General features: G+C 36.6%; 2 protein-coding genes across 4 annotated transcripts in view; one reads left to right on the top strand and one right to left on the bottom strand.

Moving 5' to 3' along the window:
* TMTC3 (transmembrane O-mannosyltransferase targeting cadherins 3) overlaps positions 1-3,252 on the bottom strand; it is a 35,504-nt gene extending 32,252 nt beyond the window's left edge. For both annotated transcript variants that reach the window (XM_054068787.1, XM_054068797.1), the window contains exon 1: positions 3,177-3,252. The gene's annotated coding sequence lies outside the window, so the exon portion shown is untranslated. The remainder of the gene's footprint in view (positions 1-3,176) is intronic.
* A 50-nt stretch (positions 3,253-3,302) lies between these two features.
* CEP290 (centrosomal protein 290) overlaps positions 3,303-24,625 on the top strand; it is a 51,529-nt gene continuing 30,206 nt past the window's right edge. For both annotated transcript variants that reach the window (XM_054066461.1, XM_054066458.1), the window contains exons 1-23: positions 3,303-3,430; positions 6,328-6,448; positions 6,581-6,658; positions 7,431-7,500; positions 7,658-7,704; positions 8,071-8,214; positions 8,427-8,480; positions 9,454-9,606; positions 10,734-10,916; positions 11,290-11,379; positions 11,454-11,576; positions 12,450-12,573; positions 12,792-12,964; positions 13,469-13,631; positions 14,286-14,386; positions 14,477-14,564; positions 15,041-15,153; positions 16,274-16,358; positions 17,467-17,609; positions 18,180-18,344; positions 19,656-19,805; positions 20,795-20,910; positions 23,074-23,176. In XM_054066461.1, coding sequence (XP_053922436.1) covers positions 6,347-6,448; positions 6,581-6,658; positions 7,431-7,500; positions 7,658-7,704; positions 8,071-8,214; positions 8,427-8,480; positions 9,454-9,606; positions 10,734-10,916; positions 11,290-11,379; positions 11,454-11,576; positions 12,450-12,573; positions 12,792-12,964; positions 13,469-13,631; positions 14,286-14,386; positions 14,477-14,564; positions 15,041-15,153; positions 16,274-16,358; positions 17,467-17,609; positions 18,180-18,344; positions 19,656-19,805; positions 20,795-20,910; positions 23,074-23,176 — 2,568 coding nt within the window. In that variant the 5' untranslated portion in view covers positions 3,303-3,430; positions 6,328-6,346. The remainder of the gene's footprint in view (positions 3,431-6,327; positions 6,449-6,580; positions 6,659-7,430; positions 7,501-7,657; positions 7,705-8,070; positions 8,215-8,426; positions 8,481-9,453; positions 9,607-10,733; positions 10,917-11,289; positions 11,380-11,453; positions 11,577-12,449; positions 12,574-12,791; positions 12,965-13,468; positions 13,632-14,285; positions 14,387-14,476; positions 14,565-15,040; positions 15,154-16,273; positions 16,359-17,466; positions 17,610-18,179; positions 18,345-19,655; positions 19,806-20,794; positions 20,911-23,073; positions 23,177-24,625) is intronic.

The following is a 24,625-nucleotide window of genomic DNA, read 5'->3' as shown; positions in this document are numbered from 1 at the left end:
AGCTGCCAAAAAAGTCATGCATCTCATTTACTCTCTCTGCATCTCTCATTTACTCTGGAGCCATGTACTCTGATAACCGTCGGTTTAACGTGTATTTAAAGATCACACAGAAAATCACCAAATTAGCAAAGATGGAAGAAAATGAACAGGTAAAACCACTCATTTAGTTTTACTTTTAAGCAGATGAGCAACAAGTTTATTTGAGCGCTGGTGGCTCAGATGAACAATGGGAAACCAAACCCAGCAGTGTAGTCATTTAAAAACAGTATTTAAAATCAGCTCCTGAGGCTTTGGTAATTTCCCAATTCCACTTGCCTACTTGCTTACTTGCTACCATTTCTGTATTTTTATTTTTGGCTAAATTAAATATTCTTTCTGCTGACTTGAAATGAATCTCTAATTACAGAAAGAGATCGTAAATTTGTTTCTGTTGTCCCTGTCTAACACAGCCTTTTTTTTCCTCTTAAAAATGTCATTCCAAGGTACAACTCCAGTATAAAACAAGTTAGGTGCACAGCTGAGATTTAAATGATTCAATCTCTTACAGGAGAAGGCAAGATCACAAAACATGCCTGGATTCCCCCTTCCTCTTGCTGAGATCCTAGAGCAGAATAAATGTAACAAGAATGACAACTTTGCTTTGCAAATACTACAGGATAAAGAGGAATGGGCCTAATCCAAAGCACTCAGGATTCACCAGCAAGGCAATGGTCCCCAGCCTTCTCTTGATAGAGTTCTGAAGGATCAACTAGAAGAGGAATGGCAGCCCTGAACATGTGTTGCAGGCCAGAGGAAAGATTTCCCAGGGGAAGAAAGGGAATAAGGCACTTGCTGTCAATCAAGCAGCTGAACTAACATTTGGAACAATTCAGGGTATTCTGGTACAAAGAAGGATGAAAACATAAACCAATTTTAAAAACAGCAAGATGAAGACACAGATTTAGCTGGTGGTTTAGCTTTAATTTGTTCAATGCAATTGGTGCAACAGTCAGTTGAAATATAAACCATACATACGTACGGTTTTAGTGCAAAAATAGTGTCTGTAATGCTGATCAACACTCTCAATGTTCCAGAGATACAACAACGGAAACTGCATGCTTGTTAACTCCAAATAATAAATGAGCAAAAGCCACATGGGTGGCATAAACTGAAAAGACAGCCTTTAGACCCTGCTATGCATGTCCTTATTTAGTATGCTTGGGCTGTGCATGACTACTTACGGTATTTTTAATAACATCCCTTTACGTCTTTCACATTGCAGTTTTTGTATTAGGTCTTTAAAACAGCACACTTATCAAACCCGTGGTTTAACATGGATGCCTAACTCTTCTTTCAGAGTTGGTCCAGCTGTGTTAAATTAAGCTAAAATGTTCTTTGGCTCCAGAATCACACCCATGTTTTCCTGCTAAAAGCAAATCCACTTATACAAAGTTTGTCATGCAATTAGATGTGACGCAAAACAAAAGAAAAACTAATTCCCTTGCTCTAAGCCACTCTAAATCTTTTCTCATTCTGTCCGGACTCAACATTTCCATTCTTTTCATCTTTTTTTTCACCTTTTGAAGTTTTCATGGCAAATTAAAAATCCCTTTTAGTTCTGCATCTATCATCTTTACTAGCAGCACTATAGAATTATAACCTAGATGTGGTTTCACTACCAGTATATGTAATACTGTATTTTCTCTCAATTCTATTAATAGAACATTCAGAATGTTGAGGTATGTGCGATAAAGCACATTAAATAGTTATACTGGCCCTAATGGCTTGTTAACCTAATGAAAAGGATCATTTAAAAAAAAAAGAAAGTGTTCCTATTCAGAAGCATTCTAATATTAACAAATTATTTTATTTTCTCTATCACAGGGGTATCCATTTCCTGAAAGCTCATCTTATAGCAAGGCAAGATTATTCTCTGCGGATCACCTCCTTCATCAATATAAGTCCCCCCTCTGGCTAAGAAATTATTTTACACTTAACCATAACAAAATTTAATTTTAGTAGAATTTCCCATTCATTAAACGTAACCCAGCCTCTTTTCCCTAATTACTTGGTTTGCTTTTCTTACCCCATTGCAGAGCTGTAATTAACCAATCTCAAGCTGAGTTATCAGAATCTTGACTTTGAATCAAGAGTTATAACACAACTAGAACAAGTTACCTAACTACAAGGAGTGCCAAGCATCTTGCGCCCTATCAGCCTTCATTAAATATCAACACTAATCACCAAACATCAAACAAAAAGAAAACAACAAATAACCCAGAAATAAGGCAAAAGTCTAAAGATGACATTATCATCGCTTGTCTCTCTTCATTAACGAAAAGAGAATCCTCTCCAGCTTTCCGCACCCATTAAATACAAAAATCTATACACATCTCAAATGACTGCTGGTTTTCCTCTTTCATTCAAAAAGAATTTAGCTAAAACAGAGGATCTCAAACTTTCTGGGCCATCAGACCACTACCAATGCTCAGTCATCCTTGCAGGCCACCAGTATGTAACAACCTCGAGTAGTTTTAAATACGATCCTTCCCTGTACCATCCTGCAAGCCCCATTCTGGGCCCCTGTGATCACATACCCGCACACAGAATCACAGAATCACCAGGTTAGAAAAGATCTCCTGGATCATCGAGTGCCACCATTCCTATCTGCCACTAAACCATGCCCCTGAGCACCTCGTCTTTTAAATATCTCCAGGGAAGGTGACTCAACTACCTCCCTGGGCAGCCTCTGCCAGTGCCCAATGACCTTTTCTGTTAAGATTTTCTTCCTGATATCCAGTCTGAACCTCCCCTGGCGCAGCTTGAGGCCATTCCCGCTTGTCCTATCATCTGTCACTTGGGAGAAGAGGCCAGCACCCTCCTGGCCTCAGGTAGTTGTAGAGAGCAATAAGGTCTCCCCTCAGCCTCCTCAGGGCTAACATAAAACAGCTGCGCACGGGGGCAGCGCCGCAGCCCTCCAGGAAAGCCTCTGTCGCCCGCAGCCCCGGGGCAAGGAGGAGGCGAAAGGCCGGGCGGGGGGGGGGGGGGGGCAGCGGGGCTGGGTGAGGGAGAGGAGCGAGGCCCGGCGGGCTCACGAGCGAGGCCCGACCGCCACAGTCGCTGGGGACAGGACTGTAGGGGACTACCCTCCCCAATCCCATCTGTGGGAGAGAACAACCCCACACTGCCCACCCTACCTGCGGCGGCGGAGCAAGCAGCCTCAGCCCTCCCGGCGCCGCCGCGCACTGCGCATGCGCACTTACCGCCGCCCACGCCCTCCGCCCCGCAAAGGCTGTCGGACCACCACACCCCGGCGCGAAGAGCGGGCGTCGTAGTAGTCGCGCGGGATGCTGGGAAATGTAGTTCGTGTGGGTCGGAGCCCAGCTCCGCTGCCGGGGTGAAGCGCTTCACCCGAGCGGGTCGCGCCCTGCCTGCCCGCTTCCTCTGCTCGGTACGTCGGCACTGGGAGCGCCCGCCCGGCACCGTGGGGCCCGTCGTGCCTTGGGAGGGTCCATTTTCCCCGCGCCTATGTGTGTCTGGGTCAGCGGGAGCGGAGCCGGAGGGAGAATCAATGGCGTCGCCTAGCAGCGGCCTTCGCCGCCGTCCTCGGGGAGTGGTGAGGCAGCTCTGCTCCCCTGGGGGCCAGAGAATCACAGAATCATAGAATAGTTCGGGTTGGAAGGGACCTTGAAGATCATCCAGTTCCAACCCCCCTGCCATGGGCAGGGACATCCCACTAGATCAGGCTGCCCAAGGCCCCATTCAACCTGAGCCTTGAACACCTCCAGGGATGGGGCATCCACAGCTTCCCTGGGCAACCTGTGCCAATGCCTCACCACCCTCACCACCCTCACCGTGAAGAAATTCTTCCTTATATCTAGTCTAGATCTGCCCCTCTCCAGTTTATACCCATTGCCTCTAGTGCTATCACTACATTCTTTTGTGAACAGTCCCTCCCCAGCTTTCTTGTAGCTCCTTTCAGGAACTGGAGGGTTACTTGCAGGTGCTGGAAGGTTGCTAAGAAGGCTAAGAAGGTTGCAGCCCGCAGTTTCTGCTCTACGGCAGTGCCTCAGCTGTACCCTGTTGTGAAGGCAGAAAGAGAATGAAGCAATTGGTTGATTCAGCAGTCAGATATGAAATTGTCTCTCGGGAGCATCTCGAAAGATGAATGGCTGTCACTGTATCATTCCCAGGACTGGAATATACAAATTAAAAGAAAATATGAGTTAATTCTAGCTGGAGACTAGTAACGAGTAGTGTCCCCCAGGGCTCAGTGCTGAGTCAAGTCCTGTTCAATGTCTTTATCAATGACCTGGATGAAGGCATTGAGTGCACCCTTAGCAAGTTTGCAGATGACACTAAGCTGGGTGGAAGTGTCGATCTGCTGGAGGGTAGGGAGGCTCTGCAAAGGGATCTGAACAGGCTGGATCGATGGGCTGAGACCAATGGTATGAGGTTTGACGATACCAAATGCCAGGTCCTGCAGTTGGGGCACAACAACCCTGTGCAGTGCTACAGACAAGGGGAAGAGTGGCTGGAAAGTAGCCTGGAGGATAACGACCTGGGGGTGTTGGTTGGCAGCTGACTGAACATGAGCCAGCAGTGTGCCCAGGTGGCCAAGAAGGCCAATGTCATCTTGGCTTGTATCAGAAATGATGTGACCAGCAGGTCCAGGGAGGTTATTCTCCCTCTGTACTCGGCACAGGTGAGACCGCACCTTGAGTACTGTGTTCGGTTCTGGGCCCCTCACCACAAGAAGGATGTTGAGGCTCTGGAGTGTGTCCAGAGAAGAGCAACGAAGCTGGTGAAGGGGCTGGAGAACAAGTCTTATGAGGAGCGGCTGGGGGAAGTGGGGTTGTTTAGCCTTGAGGAGACTGAGGGGAGACCTTATTGCTCTCTCTAACTACCTGAAAGGAGGTTGTAGAGAGGAGGGAGCTGGCCTCTTCTCCCAAGTGGCAAGTGGTAGGATGAGAGCTGCTCTGGATAGTGTAATTCCAAATCAGAAGTAGCTTAAACTGGATTAGTCCTGGTAAAGTAGTATGGAATTAGCAGAATGCATTTCTCTTATGCCTGTGCTGCTACTTGGCATTCAGTTTTGCTGAAATATTCATGACTGTGCTACACGTTACACATGCGTTTGTGGAAAAGGAACAGCTTTTAATATTGGTGCATACTTCCACTGGGATGATAAATTATCACCATGGTAGGTTAGCTGCCTTTTTTTGTGGTCACCTGTAAGCAGCCCTGAACATTGTTGTTGTGATAGTACTGGAACATACCTGTCAGGCCTCCTCCTCTGCCTGCCCCTGCTGAACTTTTGAACATCTGGCCATTTTATGTATTTTTGATTCCTTTAGTATATGAAGAAAATCTTGTGATAACTGAAGTCAAATGTACATCTATTTCCCGTTTTTTGTGGAGACATGATCTCAGTGTCTCACCATACAGATGATCTGTCAACTAAAAGCACATGTTCTAGTTGAGAAGGAGGGATCAGCTAAATTCTATAATTAAAATCTCTTCAATGAAATGCATTCTCTCTTCTTGTCCTTAAGTATGTACATACTGTGGAACATACGTTGTGTCCTGCCCCCCCTTACTATAGCTGGTGTCCCAACAGGTTGGATTATTTTGTTTATGTACAGATAGCTCTCCTTTTGCAGTAGTGACAATAAAGGCTAGAGAGAGCTCCAAAGAATAGACTGATCCAGGAATTCTAATCTCTTCTGCCTTTTTCAGATACTGCTTTGGCTGTCGTGTGTGTGAGAAGAAGAAGGTTGTTTACTGTCATTTATCAATTAAAGTATCCTAATCAAAAGGAAATTATATTTAGGAATTTAGAAACATTTATATATTTATAAATGAATGTTAAGAAATGGATGCTCATAGTATGAAAGTAAAACAGGTGTTGATTGTGTTTTAAATATTAGAAATAATGATTTTGTGACTGTTAGGAGATGTTTATCCTGCAAGGGCTGGTTCAAAGGGCATCCAGTTGTGTTTGTTCATTAACTTAAGAATACCCTATTAGGAGGTGAGGAGGAAAAGAAGTGTATTAAAGTTAAAATAGAGATTTCACTTATGTCCTGATCTTCACTGTTTGTGTGACAAATTCTTCCAGTGTACATGAACTAGTTTTTAACCTAAAGGAAAAATGGTTTTACTATAGTCTCCTTGTTTGCAGTAGACAAAACTATGAAGACGATGTTAATCAGTGTTATGAAATCGATAGAGCATAGAGTTATTAGAATCATCTTGTGTCATTCAGTGGCCAGCCTTCTTTAAATCATTTGACATAAAATAGGCACTGATAATGTCTGATACTTGTTATTTTAATTTTTGTTCCAGGAAATATTATAAATTTAATATGGCACCCATTTTAGATTGGAAGAAGCTCATGAAAGTTGATCCAGATGCTCTGCCTCAGCAAGAGGAACTAGTGGACAGATGGCTAGAGACTGTATCAGAGGTACTCAAGGGGAAAACAGAACATGAAAGTTTTGTTATGCATTGTTCCCTAGCTGTCTCTGGTCTTCATATACATAAATGATTTATTTTGTGGATCTCATTGGTATAAAAACACTGTTGTCTCTTTCCTTAGGTTGATGAGAAAGACCTAAAAAGGGGAACTCCAGAACAACTGATACACCTTTTTAAGATTACTCAGTCATTAATGAAGGTTTGTATTAATCCTCACTTTCTACAATTCTGCAGATGCAGTTGTTTATTGTTTTGTTTAAATGAAAGCATCAGTTTTATATTTTAGTTTTTTTTTTTTAGTTTTCATGTATTGAAAATACTGGTTACTCCTATGAGCATTTATATGCTAAATGTTTGCTTGTACCAGAGAATCTGTTTATAACTGCTGGGATTATGGCATGTAGTAGAGGGAAGTAAAGTGAATAGGACTAACATAGTTATATAATCAAGGAATCTTAGTTTTACAGATGGAAATTACGAACAAATATCTTAATATGTTAGATTTTTTTAAAGTTATGGGTAATGATCTTAACTTTAATAGAAGTTTTTGTGGTAAATTGATGGTTTAGAGTAAATAATATCACAATGAATGAAGAAACGCTGCCATCCTAAACCTGATACGGTAAATCTATCATACTTCCTTCTATTTACTCATAAATGTACTGAAAGTAAGAAATAACAGGAGCATAGATTAGCACATTGGTTTTAGAGAGGCTTTTTTACTGGCTTTAGTTCTCAGCAGTAAGCTTTTCAGTGTTTAGACTGCCCTATAGAATAAATTACTAAAGAACATATTTCAGCAATCTGAACTTCTTAGTTGTCAGCATGGGGAAAAATGGTAATAGTTTCATGAGAGAAAAGCAGTGTTGTTTTGTAAATGTTTTCATCATTTTAAACGTGAAGTCTATGGAGCAATCTTATTTCAAGTTAGTAGTAAATAGTTCTTCGTTTACTATGTTTTTTTTCTCCAGATGAAGGCTCAAGAGGCAGTGCTAGCAATAGAAGAAGTTGACAGAGCTGGGGAAGAGCAGGCCAAATGTGGTAAGCAAGCCTTTTTATGGTGTTCCTGAATTATTTGTTTAATATATTTTTTAATGCTTCAGTGAAGCCAAGTATTTAAAGACTATGGTTAACCATTGCTGTTTTATGTACTTTCTACCTTATTGGGTAATTTGCTATATATGTTCTATTTTAACAGAAAATGAATTTAAAACAAAGATGATGAAACTTCAAAATGAATTAGAGGTATGTTTTAAAATTCTGGTAGTTTATAGAGTGCTGTTTAATGTGTTTCTTTTTCAAATGAATTTTTACTAGGGTAAAATGCTAGTCTAAAAAGAGTTGTAATAACCCTAGATTTTAGCTAAAACTTTTCATTGGCTTCGGGGTATTCACTAGCCTCCAGTTTCCAAAGATCTGTATGTATAATGAATTATTTTATAAGTCTCATTTATTTTTACAAATTTCTTGGTTTTGTTGAAAGAAGCTAGTTAGCCCATCCTGTTGCTTTTCCTGAACTTTAGGAAAGTTAGCATAGCGTGTGATTTTTTTAAGTTCTTTCTATTTTGAAGAACGGTACTACATTTATAGTGTTATTTTAATGCTTTCAAGAGGGCACTTGGATCTGCTGGTGGTCGTGATACTCGTTTTTTGCGTGATGAGATTTGCCAACTGGAAAACCAATTAGAACAGAAAGAGAGACAGTTAACAGCTGTAGAAAAAGAATTGGAAAAAGAGAAGAAGGTGAATGAACAGGTAAGAAGAATTTCAGCTTGCTATCTCTGAAGGCTCTTTTGGCATACCTTTGGAAAAGCTGATGTTCTGAAAAGCTCCTCTGATATTTAAAAAAAAAAATGCTAACAAAACAGGACCACTCCGAGTTTGTTTTCTGTTTTGTTTCTGGAGGTCTTTGTTTTCATGTTTTGTGGTTTTAGTGATACATATGAAGGTTTTCTGTTTTGTTCTAGCTTGCTCTTAGAATTGAAGATGCTGAAAATGAAAATATCAAGTTAAAGAGAGAGGTTAGTGAAGGATTGCTGCTGATATACTATATTCTTAAATTTATTTATAAATATATTATTAGCTTTCTGCATTTATAATCTTTGATGTGGCATGATGTTTAATTCTGGTTGAGAACATTTCCTGGTTACTGGTAGGAAGAGAATATGGAACTTTAATCACATTTAGCAACTATGTAGTACACCTGCTCCAATGAAACTTAGTTAATTGAGGTCAGGATGTATCTGTATTTGAATGTACACCATCCTACTATGCATTAATTCTGTCTGGACATAGTGCTTTGAATTGTTAGTATGTTTCTTAAATACTGTTGACAATATTGGTGAATATTAGACAGGGTTTGATTTATGCTTGCTGCTTTTGCTAAGATTGTCTCATTAGAGAAAATAGAATTATAAAAGTCAAAAAGTTAATATAACAATAAATGCAGAGATAGAGTTGACTTTCTTTAGTACTAGAATTTTTTCTAATTACTCTCTTGAAACACTTTTTTCTAGCTGTTTTTAGAAAAAAAATAGGTTTTGTAGCATTTAGTACCCATAGTCTTGGCCTCTGTGAGAAAAAAAACAGACAGCAAAAAATAAATGAATGTCCTGGAGGGAATCCTTCACAAATCATTCCACAAAATGCCCTTTTGTCTATGTTTGTGTATGTATGTACATACATGCATACACAAGTATGTAGCAAGCTATTTTTGTGTTGTGTTTTTGTCAATTCCTATTTAATCTTCCTAATGCAAAAAGAATTTCTAATATTTTTCATGCTTTGTTCTTTTGGTCTTATTCGCTCCTTTTTTATCCGAAGAAAAAACGTATAAAGAAAAAGGTGAGGCTTCTAATCTTTTTAAAAGCAGACTGTAGGAACTTGGATAGGTTTTTGATAGGTCTTAGCTCTTTGTGTTAGCTTGCTAGAAAAACAAAAACTCTGTCTTCAACTCTGCAAAATAATCTTATGTTTGGATTGCTTTCTGTGCAGAATGATCAATTACGTCAGGATGTCGTTGACTATCAGAGGCAAATAGATTCTCAAAAAGAAGCAGTTCTGTTACGAAGAGGAGAAGATTCTGATTACAGATCACAGTTGTCCAAAAAGAATTTTGAGCTTGTCCAATGTTTGGATGAAATTCAGGTAAAATCTGTCCATGCTATTGAGTATTTCATAGAATCATAGAATGGTTTGGGTTGGAAGGGACTTTAAAGATCATCTAGTTCCAACCCCTCTGCCACGGGCAGGGACACCTCCCACTAGACCAGGCTGCTCAAGGCCGCATCCAGCCTGGCTTTGAACGCTTCCAGGAATAGGGTATCCACAGCTTCCTTGGGCAACCCGTTGCAGTGCCTCACTGCTCTCATAGCGAAGAAATTCTTCGTTGTATCTAGCCTAAATCTGCCCCTCTCCAGTTTATACCCATTCCCCCTAGTCCTATCACTACATGCCGTTGTAAAAAGTCCCTCCACAGCTTTCTTGTAGTCCCTTCAGGTGCTGGAAGGCCACTATAAGGTCTCCCTGGAGCCTTCTCTTCTCTGGGCTGAACAATCCCAACCCTCAGCTTGTCCTCATATAGGAGGTGCTCCAGCCCTCTGATCATCTTTGTAGCCTTCCTCTATACCTGTTCCAATATCCTTCTTATGTTGGGGATTCCAGAACTGGCCACAGTACTCCAGGTGGGGTCTCACAAGAGTGGAGTAGAGGGGGAGAATCACTGCCCTTGACTTCTGGCCACACTCTGATGCATCCGAGGACACGGTTGGCCTTCTGGGCTATGAGCACACTTTGCTGGCTCATGTTGAGCTTCTCATCAATCAGCACTCCCAAGTCCTTCTCCACAGGGCAGCTCACAATCACATCATCCCCCATTGTGTATTGAAACCGGGGATTGCCCTGACCCAGGTGTAAGACCTTGCGCTTGGCCTTGCTGAACTTATTAGATAGTCACTGACAATAGTGTATTTCACAAAGCTATGTCAATTTTCAGATCAAGTCATGTAGAGTAAGGGAATTCATAATGCAGTTGGGTTCTGTGATGCATATAGTCTGCAGCTGTGAATCTGGCAGAGGTAATGAAGTTGCTGGCAATGAGAAATATGTCTTATATGCTGTTAAGATTTTTTGAAATTGGTGATCTAGAAGTGAAATACTCCCTTCTGTATTACTTTATACTTTCAAGTCTTACATTTAAGTTAGCTATCAATTACTGGTTGTTTGCGTATTAAAATGTGCACTTTGTAAAAGCTGTTTTTTCATTAAATATGCAGAATTTAACTGAAACTAATGAAAAGTTAGACATTCAAAACCAAGAAATGAGGAAGAATCTTGAGGAATCAGTGCAAGAAATGGAAAAGATGACTGATGAATATAATAAAATGAAGCGAATAGTGCAACAATCTGATATTGTTATGGATCAGTTAAGAAAAGAGAATGAGCAGTACAAATTTCAAGTAAGAGCTGACTTTCATGTTATTGAATGTAATTTGTTTTACATTTATACTGGATTGTCCTATTTGAGCTTAAGTTGAAAGACATTCAACATATCCAGTTGAAACACATACTCTACTGAAATAACGCTCTCTAAAAGTAGTGTGATCTTTAAATTTGATGCAGATTTTCAAACTTGGCTGCAGATCACTGAACTTTTTTGTACAAAACATGTCATGCACTGTTTTTAAGAATCATTACCTGCTCTTGCTGCAGAAGTGCTGATCTGTTAAATTGCATACAATTTAAGTTTGCTTGAGGTAGTGTGTTTGTACATATATGTTGGTCAAGCAAAATATTTTTGTGGTGTGATATTAATCCAAATGGAATTTCTAGGTTCAGGAGCTTTCAGACCAGCTGAAAGCAAAGAATGAGGAGGACGATCCACTCATGGCAGCTGTAAATGCAAAAGTTGAAGAATGGAAGGTACTTTTTAAAACTTACTTATTATTTTTAGAAATTATTTCAGATGTTCTGATGGTATTTTATCTTCTTTTCAGAAAATCTTAGCTTCTAAAGATGATGAACTTCTGGAGTATCAGCAAATGTTGTTTCACTTGAATGAGAAAATTAAACTATTCCAACTTGATGTAGACAGAAACAGCATAGTGACCCTTCAGCAGGTACAGTCAATGTGAAATTACCATTCACCAAGTATAGTAGTGGCCAAATAACTATATAGTCTTTCACAGTTTGCAAATACCAGAATATATGTTACATATATTTCAGAATTTTGAGACAGGTTGATTCATTCCACTACAAGGTTAGCTTAATGGACAAAGGAAGCTTCTCTTTCTGTATGTATGAACTGAGCTCTTCATAGCTGGTTCCATTACTTTCATATTTGTCTTTTCTAATTATTAAGTGATTGTTTTAACATCTAAGCATCCATAATTTAAACAGCTGCTTAGTTTCTGTCCTCTAAATTTTTTAGTCTTTCTTGGAAGAGTCTTACCTAGTCATTAATTCTTTGTGTTCCTTTATATAATCTGATGCCATAATATAAAGTCTGTGATTCAGCCCATGACAGAGCTCGCTGAATTAAAGTAGTTCTCATGCAAAATTACGTGATTTTGAATTTCCTCACTTCCTTGAAAAACATAAAAAGAATAAATGTTGCAGCCCATTAGGAATCCTGAAATACACATTATGCAAAGTGTGATGTATGATACTAGGATGATTTCCTGCCTTGCCTCAAGTTTTTTGAATGAGTCTGTCATTATGTTTGTTACATGTTGGCCCCTTGTAGACATTTTTGTTTGAATGCTGTTTTTTTCACTCTTTCTTTTATGTTTCCTGCTTTGCCTTTTTATACTCAACTTCTAGATAATATCTGAACTCTATGTTGTAAGTACAGTATATTTGCTTGTTCTTTAAATTGTTTCGTATTAGCTACTTTTAATTTTTCAGTTACTGTGTGATGTTCTGTATTTTTAACTTGCCCATCAGTAAAGAAGAATTCTTTAATGGGTTTTACTTTTTTTGTCTGTGTGTAGGGAATACAAGACCGAGATGCTCAGATAAGATTACTTACTGAGCAAGTTGAACAATATACTAAAGAAATGGAAAAAAATGCATTTCTTATGGAGGAATTAAAAAATGATCTCCAAAAAGGTAAAGGTAAGATGACCATTTTATTTTAAGGTCTATGAAAAGGCAAATAAGAAACCACAAATTTACTGTGCATTCTTTAGAAATGCAGAAAAGAATAGTTATAGGAAAGAATAGAGCATTAGGATCTCCTTTATAAGGACATCTGAAATGTTTCTTTCTTGCTTAATGGCTGATAGCAAGAATCCCTAGTTGAATTGTAAACAAATCAAGGTTTTTCTTTTCAGGTCACTCATCTGTTGCTCAGCAGAATCGGATTGGGGATGTGCAGGAAAAGTTAAAAATGTTAGAAGAGAGAACTAAGGAGGCCGAGAAATCAGCAGAATTAGCAGAAGCAGATGCCAGAGAGAAGGACAAACAGCTTGTTGAAGCTCTGAAAAGAATGAAACTCTATGAACTGGTAAATCAGTTTGCCTGTGTGAACAGAGTATTTAATCATATTTTTAGGTGATAATTTCGTCCTTCTATTTTTTATTTACTATGTTCTAATTCTAAATTGAATGAATGACTTCTGTTGCTGGAGCTGTTGGGTTTTTTTTGTCTTTCATAATAACATTTACTGGTCACTGACTGCATGGGTACTTAATTTTTGCAAGTTGTCAGTTTTAACATATTCATATGGGCTTTTGAAGTGTGTTGAATGGTAATTGAACCATCAAGATATAATTCTTCAAAGGATCATTTAGTAAGATGACTTAGTTTGTAAATATGCAGAGACTTCTGTTATCAAAAGACGGATTTGTAGGATCTGCTTTTTATTAACTTTTTTCACTAGTGCAGAAGAGGGACACAGGTTGAAAAACATGTTTTCTTATCTGTGTAGTGATAAAAGATAGATTCAAAATTTATTTTCTTACATCTTCTGTTGGTTGCTTTGTTTTTACTTCCCATTTGGGTTTTACAGGGTGTATATGGTTTAGAAGAGGCTGTTGCTGAAATAAAAGATTTAGAAAAGGAGATCAAAATACGAGATAATAAGATCGAAACGTTAATTAAGGAAGTCAATAAACTTGAACTTAAAATAAATGATTTTCTTGATGAAAATGAAGAACTTAGAGAGCGCTTAGGTATGCTATATTCATTATGTTTTCAATTTTTTTTGTATAAGAATTGAAATAACATCATAGAATGGAAATCTTTTACTATAAGAAGTAGCTACTTTGAAATAAATTTCTGTATTCTGCTAATATTTGCAAATAGTTTTAGTTAGGAAAAACTGCATGAATATGTATGACTAAACCTGAATATACATAACTAAACTTGAATATACATAACTAAACTTGGCTTAGAGGTTGCTTTGACTGAAGAAGGAAGGAGAATAGGTTTTGTAGTGCTTTTTTGTCTTTGATTCCTATTTGACTCTACACTGCGTAATTAATTTCATAATATAGTATTTGGAAACCATAACATACTGATGTTGTAATACTAGATTGAAAAAAAGAGAAAACTTTGAACAGGCTTATTTTTACCTTGAAAAATCTAAACATAAATATAGTTAATTTTCGGTGGCATTTTATTACATTTTGGGTTTTGAGTAACTGAAGTAAAATTATGCTGTCTTATGGTTTTACATGGGACATAAGATGTGTGTATGTATACCGTTTTTTTTTTTAATTCTACCAGACTAGTTATATTCTTATTTAAATGAATTGCATTCTGCTAATTACTAACATTAATGTTGCTCCTTACTGAATCATTATACAGCATATACTGTGTTTTAGGTCTTGAGCCAAAGACAATGATTGATTTAAATGAATTTAGAAGCAGCAAAACACTGAAGCAACAGCAATATAGAGCTGAAAACCAGATTCTTTTGCAAGAGGTAAGTGATAAACTCTATTTTTGTGAGAGCTACATAATAAAATCCCATTTGGACAAAATGAAATACTGATCTGTGAATAATAATATACAGATTGAAAGACTAGAAGAGGAAAGAATTGAGCTGAAACAACAGGTTCGTAATTTGGCTAAGGAGAAAGGAAGAAGAGTTGCAACAATAGGTGGGATTTTTTTTTTAATTATAAACTCTCTTTTCAAAAACATACTGTATATACTTATTAGAATAGCTGTTTTGTATTTTCTTGTTTGTTCATATTACAAGGGTAAATACATTTCATTTAATCTGTAGGAAGAGGTGAGTGATTTTGTATTTCCATAGTCTTATTGCCCAGTAGCTTTTTGAATTGTGATGGCTGGTAACACATCACTGACAGTTGTGTCATTGGCTTGAAGTTTTTAGATGAAGAATGATCTTGCCATGATTTCCAGTAAATCTGTATAAAATACGTGTTTGAAAAATATTAAAATTTACTTTTTGTGCCACCCAGGGAAGCATATTATACTCAAATTGAAAGTTTTATGGTTCTTTACTTCGCAGGTATAAAACTAGAACTCGGGTATATGGAATATATCCCTTGCTTGGAGACCTATTAAAAATTCATAATAATTTATTACTTGTACATTTACTTGCAATTAGGATTGGATCCTGGTGACGTGGAGATGACTGATAGCTTTACTGAAGAGAAGGGAATGAATAAGAGGAAGTTGGATTTCCTGAACGGACATGATGTTGCTGAGGTAAAAGCAAAGGTAGGTTCGTAAAGCAGGTTCACAAATATTTATTGTATTTATCTTTGAAAATAAAAATAAAGTTATTTTGTAAATATATGTTTAAATATTTCTCTAGGTTCTTTAATTAAGTGCTTTTAAAAATAGGAAAATTAATAAATTGTAATTTTTTTAGAAGACTAATAGTGAGTATTCTGCATTTTTTGTGAGTTTAGGCTAGCGGCTCATGTAATGTGGAAAGGAGAAACACACAGATAGAGAAGCACTAGTTAGATTTTTGAAGTCAGAGAAAGATGTAGCTGAAAACAGTAGGTTTGTGGGAAATCTTCTGGCAAATACTTCTTCAGTCCATTTATGTATTTTTATTTACCTATCTTTTTCATCATTATCATAATTTATCTAGCATTCTTCTATGAATGTGATGAGGAAACATACATTGTAATGGCAGTAAGATAAGCAAATATGTCTTTCCTATCTTTAACTGAAATGTTTTCGGGCTGATGACATTTCTTGTTGAGCCCACTGAGCTATGTAATAGATAAATGGAAAGTATAAGTAAATATACATGAGGCTTTTTTCATTTATACAGCAGTTTTTCCATGCGGCAGGAGTATGGAAAATAATGCTTACTAATTGCATTTTCAGTACAAAAAAAGATGTGTTTTCTTTATGTAGTTTTAGAGAATAAGTCTTGAAAATATAATTTTTTTTGTGTGTGTAAATACAGATAGAATCCTATACTATTTACTTACTGTTGGGTTTGGGTTTTTTTAGAATGAGCAGATTTGTTGATTAAGAGCCTGAATTGTTATATAGACTTAAATACTGAAAGGTACAGAAGCCTGGCAGTGCAGATAGTACAAGGTTTAAAAAAAAACCAAAACGAAGCAGGATACGTATTTATATAAAGCTTTTTCGTGGTTGGAGTATTCCTTAGTGATAATTTTGTTGCTGTGAAGATGAGACGATTTCTTTGATAGCTTTTAATTTTGTTTTACATACTATGTCATTTCACTACTGAATATATATATAGCAATATTTTTAAGCATTTACTCTCATTTAGGCACAGAGTCTCAATGAAAATTCTAATACTAAAATTCCTAAATAGCATTTTTTGAGTCTTCTTTGTTCTTTCCTTTAGAATGAGTATCTTGCAAATGAATTAAGTGAGAGAGAGAGAGATTTGGAGAAGAACAGAACTGTAATAGCTAAATTTCAATGTAAATGTAAGTTGCAAACTGTTTTAAAACTAGGGAATATGATCAGCAACCTCCAAGTAGTTTGCTTATTTAGTTGTTCTGGTTTAGTGATTGTGACCACAAATATCTTTCTTCACAGTTTCTATTTATTTTGGTATCTTTCACAATGATTGAATTTGCTGTGTATATAGAAAGTTATTATATAATTATTCTTATATGCTTCTCAGCTGTGGAAATTATGGTTGTTAATTGGTCCAGATGTGAATACAATGTTTACGAAATAATGAATGTAAATAGCAAGTACTGAATTGGAATTTCTTTGAATTCTCATTAATGACTTCTTTTTTAAATTTTGTGTTTATATTATTGTATATCTTCATCCATGTATGTAAAAATACATATAGAGTCTTGCTAATTTAAAATTTAAATTAGTGATAGTACACGAACCATAGTTTATTCATACTAAATGCATTACACTAGGATCTCTCATGTTTTTCCTTCCTTAATCAGACTTAATAAGGCATTTAAGATTACAAATGACCCCGATTACAGTAATGATACAACTTGTGCAATTGCAGTTCTTTCCTGGTTCCGAGGAAGTGTTGGGTTGGAAGTCCTGGCATTTTTAAAGTTTCCAGATTTCTTACTCTGTGCTGGAAACTCTGAAATTCCACTAAGAGAGCAATGGTGGCAAGAAAGCTGTGTGACTTGAGAGTCCATATTACAGTCAAATAATTTAAACATTCTTTTATCTTAGTCTGCAGCAGGAATTTAGACAATTCCTGTAATACTTCATTGTTACACCCAAACAAGTCCAAGATAGCCATGTTTCTCGATTAGCAAAAGCCAGTCAGACAAGCGGCTAAAGAAGTGGAAGAAGTGACAGGAAACATTGAAGACTGGAAGGTTCAATCCAGTCACATGTCTTTCCATGAAGTATTACATTGTTGTTTTGTTGATATTTCTCCAGCAAAATACTCTTTGGATGTTCTAGCAGCTCTACTTTTAACTTCCTAAATGCCTTTGTCTATATGTAATATCTTGTATATCAAATCAACAAGTATTATGATGAAATGTCCTAGGAATGATTAACTCATTTTTTCAATGCTTTTAGAACGTGTGATTTTTATTACAGTAAAAGAATTATCAGAAGAGAATAAACAACTTGAACAAGGAATGAAAGAAATATTGCAAGCTGTCAAGGAAATGCAGAAGGATTCTAGTATAAAGGGAGGAGAAACAGCCTTAATAATCCCTAGTCTGGATCGTTTAGTTAACGTAAGCTTGCTTTCAAAAGTATTATTTAGCTTTATAGGATGTATAGGTTTTTTTTCCTCTCCTCAATTATCGAGTTATTGTATAATTAAATAGTAGCTTCCTTATACATATGCGTCCTTAGTTACAAGCAGTAGTATGTAGTGTGACACCTCTTTGAAAATGCAAATATACAGCAACAAGAGATTGCCAATAATTTTTTTTTTTAAAAAAAAGTCTTCAGCTAGACAGTATAAAACTGGCAACTTTATTGTCTCAGTTATAAAGCTTAGGTAAATGCTCATGTGCATGTCTTTTATCTCTATGGAACCTGCAGGAAATATTTAAGAAAAAATCTTTACTCAAACATCTTACTGAAAAAATAGGCTTTTTACAGGAAAATTTAACCATTTAAATCATAGTCAGTGGAAAATATACCATCAGGGAACAGCTAAGTAGATTTTAAAATGTTGAAATTGCATGCTTTTTGCTAATCTCTTGTATTCTAAACTTGAGGGCTCCAGTTTATTATGAAAAAACAAAGGGTTCCTGCGCTTCTTCTCTATTTTGCTAATTAAATGTTTGTTGCATTAGGCAATGGAGTCAAAGAATTCAGAAGGAAACTTTGATGTTCAAGTGCACTTGAAAACCCAGGTTGACCAGCTTACAGGACGAAATGAAGAATTAAGACAGGAACTGAAACAGACTCAGAAAGAAGCAGCAAATTTCTCTAATCAGCTGGCAACTGCAAATGAAAAGGTATACAACTTATATTATACAATTTCGTATTTGAAAAATGGCTGCTGATTTAGAACAAAACCACACAATATATGATACTGAATTTAGCTTATGTAAAAAGTGTAATTATGCAAATCTTAATTAAATTTATGTATTGGATCTACCAGTTCATCCATTTGAAGTTCAGATCTTGATCTTCTTAATATTACTTTGTCCTTAGAATATCCTATCATGTTGAACAACAAGCATGCCTGTCTTTTGGGTAGACCTGTGCCCAAAAAATCTCATAGACTTCTTTCTTCAAAAAGCCAGCAGCCTTGCATTTGTTATTTGGAATCATAGAATCACAGGATCACTGGGTTGGAAAAGACTTTAGAGATCATCAAGCCCAACCATACCTGTTCACTACTAAATCATATCCCTAAGCACTACATCTACCTGTCTCTTAAATACCTCTGGGAATGGTGATCCACTCACCTCCCTGGGCAGCCTGTTCCAGCGCTTGATGACCCTTTTGGTGAAGAAATTTTTCCTACTGTCCAATCTGATCCTTCCTGGGACAACATGAGGCCATTTGCTCTAGTCCGATCACCTATCACTTGGGAGAAGAGGCCAGCTCCCTCCTCTCTACAATTTCCTTTCAGGTAGTTGTAGAAAGCAATAAGGTCTCCCCTCAGCCTTCTCTTCTCTAGGCTAAACAACCCCAGTTCCTTCAGCAGCTCTTCATAAGACTTGTTCTCCAGCCCCTTTACAGAATTTGTCCTTATTTGTCATAGAATAATAAAGATTGGAAAAGACCTCGAAGATATCAAGTCCAACTATCAACACCACAGATTTGGTGATTCAAAAAGATCTGCGAGTAACTAATATTCTAGAATAGTGTCTTATGTATTGTTAGGGTGGAGAAACAGAGAGGTTTTAAGAAGTTAAATGAAAAGGCAAAGATTTGTTTAGAATAAACCATCAAATAACCACTGCAATAATTCTATGCAAAACTTTATCTTTTTAAAAAGAATAGAAATGTGCTGTGGTTTAAACAGTTTGGAATAAAACTATGGAAAAATCCTCAGATGTGTGAAGGTGCCCTGATTACTGAAGTAGTTTGATAAATTTGACTTAGGATATTATACGTTTAACGATTTATGGAATTGCAGCATTTTTAAAGTGTTACTTTAAAGAGTGTTTGCTTCAAAATATTTGGAAGTTAATTATGTTGTTAATAACAACTGATGTAGCACAGGAAAACAATAGATTTTTCCATTGCTGGAAAATTGGTGATTTTTTTTAATTGACTACCAAGGGTCACTTTATGATTTTGTTTCTTTTCTTTAGATTGCAGAACTGAAGAATGAAATTTCCTTATTACGTGAATCAGAAGGTGCCAACGTTGTCTTCCGAACAGTGAACCTTCCAGAAGGAATGGTTCCTTCCAGCGTTAATATGATTAATTCTCTGAATGAATATTTAATACATCTTATACAGGTAATTCCTTTACTGCTTCATATGAAGAATACTTGTAATATATAGCTGATTCCTCCAAAGTATAGTAGCATGCCATGTATGGACTTGGGACAAATCTCCAAAATTATTTTGAATTTCTGATATCCATTAAACTCCTCAGTTTATTCTGTTTTTTTAAAGCAGTAGGTATTTTGCTGTGTTGTACACCTGGAAGCTAGTACTTAATTACATTTTTGACAACAGTTCAGATTTTTTTAGTTTAAATCTCAGTTTTGATCTATGTACTTGCCCCCTCTTCCATCTACTTCTGCAGTTGCACTCTTCCTATGAGAAATTCTCTCTTACTGCATGTGCAAATCCTGCCCTGAACGGTTTTTCTCTATACAGCAAAGGTCTCTATTTATTTATCATATGAATTTTCACTCCGTTATTTGTCAAAAATATGTCAACATTTTGAAAAGGCATAAATACATTGAAACTAAAGCTGATGATTCCCATGGGAAGTGTGGCAGGTAAGCATATAGTAAAAAAGAGTTGATTCTTTGAGAATTGGATTAAAAAGAGCTCATCTATTTATTATTAAATTATTTTGTTCTGTCTTTGATCACTTCACTTCTGTTGATTAGGGAGTATTTTTCAGGGTTATATGAGTATAAAGTAGAAGAGCGTTTGCGAACATGAGAACAAAACATTGCTTTCTAGTTAGATGTTGAGTTAGTATTCTTGATGGGCCAGGAGCATGTCATGATGTTTTGAACTTTGAGGGCTGTAATCCACAGTGCAATTATGCACTATTTCACACCTATTGATATGAATGCCAAAGATTACTGGATGTTTTTTCATCTCTTGCTTCTAAAGAAAATACAGATCTCCTGTCCACAGTTCACGTGGTTCATGACAGAAGCATCTGTCATGAAAAACACAAGGAAAACTGGCATTTTTATTAATCTTTTAATGTTTAAAACCTATATTAATAACTTAAATATTTTTATTTGGAAAATAATCATTAGGAACTGGAAAATAAAGAACAGTTACTTAAACAATTAGAAGATGCAGTGGAGAACTATAAACGAAAATTTGCAGTAATTCGTCATCAACAAGGATTGCTGTATAAAGAATATCAAAGGTATTGTTCTCTTTTCTGACTTATGAAAGTTAAACTGTCTAAATGTAAAATAAGTTTGAATACCAGATTTGCTACTGTGTTGAAGTAGTTCTTTGTTTAATGACATAAATATTGCTTTTCTTGGATATGGACTTCATATATTTTTTTCAGGCCTGTGAAGATTAAAAAACTCTTTAAGAAAATATTTTCTGCTGGACTTAATTTATAACGAGGGTTGCATTGTGCATTTTGCATCCAATGCCTTGTATTTTATTAGAACCTGGTATTAAGGACTCTTCAGTCTCATTTTCTTTTGCTTTCAAGTATCCTAACAGTTTTTGTGAGGTGAAAAAAAAAAGAAAACTTGTGCAAATGCAGTCAGATTGCAATAGCTGGTTTTCTGTAAGACTCTTAGTTCTTTTATATGCTTTATTGAATCTAATTTCTATAAAATTCTTATGGAAAAGGAGGATTTTCATCTATTAGGAGCATAAGGGTGGATCTGGTGATTTGGTTTCTTCAATTAATAGACTGTTAGTTGTGTTTTTTATGCCTTTGGATTGGAATGAACAGTCACTGAACAGCTTTTGGAATAAGGTTGTTTTATCTTTTCGGACCTTCTGTTTGTTCTTTGTTCTGTTGTCAGTTATGACTTCTCAGATAACATTATCTCTGCTTGAGACATTAAAACTATAGCGTTTTAAAAACTTTGAAAGCTATAATATACTGCGTCATTTACTATTAAATTAGGTATCCTCCATGACTGGAACACGTTGATAATTCAAGGCTCCTTCTCCAAATTAGTTGCGGATTTAATTTATTGGGGAAGATTCTGTTACATGGTATCCCCTAAGGACTTGCTTTCAGAGCATTTTCTTACCTTTTCCTCCTTTTTGTTCCATTATGTAACAAAGTAAGATCTTCTTTGAAGAGGGAAGACTACTTCTGAAATATCCTTGATTATTTGTTTAAACAAGCCTAAATTATCTTATGCAGTCTGCATAAACTTCCTTATTAGCTGTGTATAGAGAGTTTGTAGGACTATTTGTTTCCAAATAAAGAAATAGAAGTGGATAGAGGAGAGTAGTTTGAGCCAAAGTGAAGCTGCATCATTTGTTTTTGTTTGTTCTTCACTGTGGAAAAGTACAGTGGGAAATCACGTTCTTTATGCATCTGAAATAAAATTAATGTAATAGAAGGCAAGATTTGCAAACCCATTGAAAAAAAAGTTAATATTACAGACACTGACTTTTGTTTAGAACTCTGATTTCTAATGCAGAATTTGGATATGGGAAGCCCGAGTTTAATTCTGTCCACTTCCTGAGGGAGATGGGAACCATCATCTTTTAAAGAAAAAGCCAGCTATGCTGTGAGGAATTCTCCCAGGATGAGCGTGTAATCTTTTCCTTATGATACTGTACCATTCTGTATGAAAAACTAAAAATACTTCAAAATCAACTTAGGTATTGTGTCTCTCAGGAACTGCAGAAGTCTTGCTCACCTTGCAAGTTGTCCTTCTTAGTTAATGAATGTGCAAGTGCTTCAGGCAAAAGAAACAGTTATGGAAAGAGTCATTGATTATTTGCCAAACCATTTTATCTGTCTGTAACTCCTGTCAGCCAAATTATTTGACACAATTGTGCATACCTGCTGAAATCGGCTGGGCCTGGTCTGCTTCAAAAAGCAAAGGCCCATTTCCAGGCTCACAGCATGGTAATTGCTGTATGATTTTTGTTACCCTTACTATAAAAGCGAAACTTGGAGTTTCCGGAGAGGTACTTAAAGAGGAAATATTTTTATTTGCACAGTTTTAAACTTTGCCTATTTTTATGAAGACATATGCAAGACTAATTAATTTGAAATGTGAGTGTGTGATTTAAAGCAGATTTAATCCCATACATTTCTGGGAAGTATGTCATCTCTGTTTCTGCACTATAGTACGTCTGTGAAGAGCAGATAAGACACTTTAACTTAAGATTTTTTTTTGTCGTTAAATCTAACGGCAGCCTGGACAGAGGGGACAGTTTTTCAGTAATCCATCTACAAGTTATAATGTCTTTTTCAAGTTACGTTACTGCTAGAAATAAATACGGTCATTTGCGATATTTCAGGGTTGCTGTTTTAGTTACAGTTTTAAACAAGTCTTTTATCATTCTAAATGAAAATGTTTAATTACTATTTTAGTCAAAAGGAAAGCTGGCAGAAAGAATCAGAAAATATGAAGGAGGAAAAGAAAAAGCTAGAAGAGCAAAAAGAACAGGATGCTACAAAAATAAAGGCATACTCTGTAAGTAATTTTGTTGCTTTCATTTTTTAAAAAGGTTTTACTAAACAGAGCGGAGATTTCAATAAAATACTATAATTTCTTAGGCGGTAAAAATGTTGCATGGAAAAACTGTTAAATTCAAATAAAAGCAGAAGGAAACTATTTTGGTTTTTATTAGTGGAATGTAAATAACTGGCAATCAGTGAACTATACATTCAGAATCAGTATTAACAATACAAAAAGTAAATCACAATATTAAGGCACTTACAAAATGTTACTGTAGACCTAAAAATCTCTTAAGCAACATTCAGGAATTAATCCCAAGCATTTCTCATCCCACACATCCGCATTCTAGTGAGAGTTGTGCCTGTGCATGGCTGGGGAGTTGGAACTTGTTGATCTTTAAGGTCCCTTCCAACCCAAACCATTCTGTGATTCTGTGATTCTGTTTCACACAGTTATATTCACTTCCTGACCCCTTCAGGTTACCAGCACAGACTCTCTTTCCTGAGAGTGTAAGTTCACTGTGTGCACACACCTCATGCGTACTCTGAGATTCTGTGTACCCACAGGGGTGCTCTGGTGTTATGTGTACCTGTGCACCTCCATGCAGTCTGCTAATCTATGCACTGGTGAGAAATCGCTCCAGGAGGATACATACACACACCTGAGGTGTGGGTCCTACTGGTTGCACTTGATTGGAGTGCTGAGGCTCATGGTGTCTAGCAGTGAGGAAGTGCTTACGTCTGCACAGAGGATGAAAGGACAATGGGAAAAATTCTGAAGCTGAACAGCTGAATGCTGTTTGTATATCAGCGTTTCACTGATTTCTGTTTCTCCAGGAAACAGAATTCGTCTTTCTATTTTCATTTATTTCTACCAAGACTGAATTCAACATTCTATTAAGAAAAAGGGAAAATAATTGAAGAAAGTGATATTTGAAAATTCCTGGAATTGATGCAGATGCCTAATCACAGACATTGTGCGATTTTAGATAATTTCAGGTGCCTTTGGGCAGATACCAGAAGCTGCCAAATATGAGAGACAACACATGGGACACACATGTCCGTTTAGAGAATCAGACGCAGGGCAAGGTGTTAAAAAGGGCTGTGGATGCCTAATTTCTAACACAGCTGATTTCTAACCATTCTGCTGAGGGATGACTGTAGTTGCACATGGTCTTGCTTGTAGTTGTGTTCATAACTAATTGATTTGCAAAATAATTGTATCCTGAAGCAATTACATCTTTAAATTAATTTGAAATTGTTTTGCAGATGTTTCTGCTGTATGTTTTAAAAAATGAAGCGCTGATCTCCTGCCATCTTACTTAATTAGTTCAGTATCTTATTCTGCATTGCCAGAGTCACAGGAGTAGATTGTATCAGGATTAAGATATTTCTGGGATTTGTTTTTAAATTAATTTAAAATATAATGGAATATTATGATAATGGTGCTGTCAAAGTATGGCTG

This window comes from Cuculus canorus, chromosome 1 (assembly GCF_017976375.1).
Source record: "Cuculus canorus isolate bCucCan1 chromosome 1, bCucCan1.pri, whole genome shotgun sequence".
Classification (NCBI taxonomy): Eukaryota; Metazoa; Chordata; class Aves; order Cuculiformes; family Cuculidae; genus Cuculus; species Cuculus canorus.
Note: the sequence above shows the minus strand (reverse complement) of the source record. Positions and strands in the feature narration are given on the sequence as shown.